Source organism: Sinocyclocheilus grahami, unplaced genomic scaffold (genome assembly GCF_001515645.1).
Source record: "Sinocyclocheilus grahami isolate Dianchi unplaced genomic scaffold, SAMN03320097.WGS_v1.1 scaffold587.1, whole genome shotgun sequence".
Lineage (NCBI taxonomy): Eukaryota > Metazoa > Chordata > Actinopteri > Cypriniformes > Cyprinidae > Sinocyclocheilus > Sinocyclocheilus grahami.
In genome coordinates, this window is record NW_015505766.1 from 646,276 (window position 1) to 648,413 (window position 2,138).

At 31.2% G+C, this 2,138-nt stretch overlaps 1 protein-coding gene across 6 annotated transcripts in view; it reads right to left on the reverse strand.

Annotated features, from left to right (window-relative positions):
• The window catches only part of LOC107557017 (mitotic checkpoint serine/threonine-protein kinase BUB1 beta-like), a 21,667-nt gene that overhangs the window by 8,431 nt on the left and 11,098 nt on the right, over positions 1 to 2,138 (reverse strand). For all 6 annotated transcript variants that reach the window (XM_016240310.1, XM_016240306.1, XM_016240308.1 and 3 more), the window contains exon 10: positions 1,512 to 1,633. In XM_016240310.1, coding sequence (XP_016095796.1) covers positions 1,512 to 1,633 — 122 coding nt within the window. The remainder of the gene's footprint in view (positions 1 to 1,511; positions 1,634 to 2,138) is intronic.

The following is a 2,138-nucleotide window of genomic DNA, read 5'->3' on the forward strand; positions in this document are numbered from 1 at the left end:
ACACACACACACACACACAGAAAGACACACACACACACACACAGAAAGACACACACACACACACACAGAGAGACACACACACACACACACACACACACACACACAGAAAGACACACACACACAGACAGAGACACACACACACACGTTAAAAAGATTCCACATCAGAACATAACTGGGAAAATTTGACAGATAATGTAATATTAATATAATAATGTAAAACTATTAAATAATTTACAAAAGCTCTTAATGTTGAGAATAATCATTGTGTGCATTAAAAAGAAACCTAAAAATTAAAAAAATGTAATTAATATTTTGTAAAACTATTACTTTAAAGCAAGACATTGCACGTGAAAAAGAATTACTCCTAGATATCACCACATTTCCACAGCTGATTAATTACAATAAGAATTGCAAGCATTTTTTGCATTAACAAGTTTTCTGAAATGTTTTAATATGCAAACGAGGCATATCTAATTAAATATGCACTAATTTTAATACATTTCCAGAAATCTGAACACTGGATAAAGCCAGGCTTTAAAGAGTAGAAGTAAATTAAATTATAAATGTAATAAATGCATAAATATATCCAATAAAGCACAAATACAGAAGAGTAAAAAATATATGTAGCATAAATATTGAGCAAATAAATATTTACAAAAGTAAATAGTAAATATCAGTGCTGTTACCATGAACTGAAAATAAAACAAACTATACTCAGTAATTGAAATACAAATATAAAATTTATATAATAAAAATTAACAAATATAAATTTTATATGAAACATTTTTAAGTGTAAATAAAAATGAGAAATGTTGCCTTGGCAACTAACTGAAGTAAAAAAAAATTTTTAACTAAAACTAAAACAGAAATAAAAATAAATTAATAAATAAAATAAATATAAAGAAATAAAAATAAATATAAATTGTATCCAAATAAATATGCACGAATTTGCAAATAATTCCAGAAGACAAATCTGAACACTGGATAAAGCCAGATTAAAAATTCTGGTTTGATTTTATCGTCAATATTAGAGTTAAAGGTTTTTCCAGAGGGGATTTTGGATTTCTCTTTTAATCACTCCATAAATCAGAAAAGAATGTCAACAGCTGTTTTTAGGAATAAAATGTTGTATAAAGCAGTGTGAATGATATATAAACAAACCCCTCGGTAAAGTTTTGCTGTACGTACGTGCTGCTGAAGTGGAGACAAAAAAAGATGCAAAATAGATAAAGTGCAATAAAATAAACACCTAAAAGTCTATTTTGCATGCTTTCCTTCCACTAGTCTGAAGACATGTTATAAAAACCCCAAAACTGACCAGTGCATGAAAAAACAATGCACCAGATCCTTAACGAATCAAATGTCTGAGGCTAGCGCCATCTAGTGGCCAAAAACACTTCAAGACACGAGCGGGAGAAAGCCAGCCAGCAGATCTGATTTGACTGAAAGAGACCGTATGGACTGAAGAGCTGCGAGTGAATGAACTGTAAACCGTGAGCTTTATTTCCCACCTTCCTCCAGCAGCGTCTCCGGCCTCTCCACGGCGCGGCTGATCTCAGGCTCATTACAGCGCTTCATGGGATCCTGGGTAAAGGTGGCGAAGGAAGACTCCTGACTGATCTCTAGGATAGGACTGTGAACATAAAACACAGACAAACAAAAAGATTTAGATCAAGACTCGTCATAATTGGCAATAAATCAAATGTTCCTGTAGTTTAAACACGAGCAACGCCAAGGTTAAAGATGCAATGCATGTAAATTTGTATCTTCAATGCAATTCAAGTCGTTTTGGTTAAATCCATAAATGTAAAAAATGCAAATGTAATGTATTTATTTTCTAAATAAATGTTACTGGTCATTGTGTTATTGGGAATGGCATTTAATTTCTTAACTTTATCCACTTCTGAAATTACGGTGATATTTAAATTAATATTTTTATTAAAGGAAATATAACATGAAGTCCACCATAATCCACTACATTCCCGATTGGTTTCTCTTGGAAATTAGTTAGATAACAGACCATAAATGCAGTTTCACACTATATTAGGGCAAATCTCACAAAACCAGTAAAGAACTTGTAATATTTGGTGTTAATTTCACCACAAAAAAAAAAAAAAAAAAAAAAAAAAAAAAAAAAA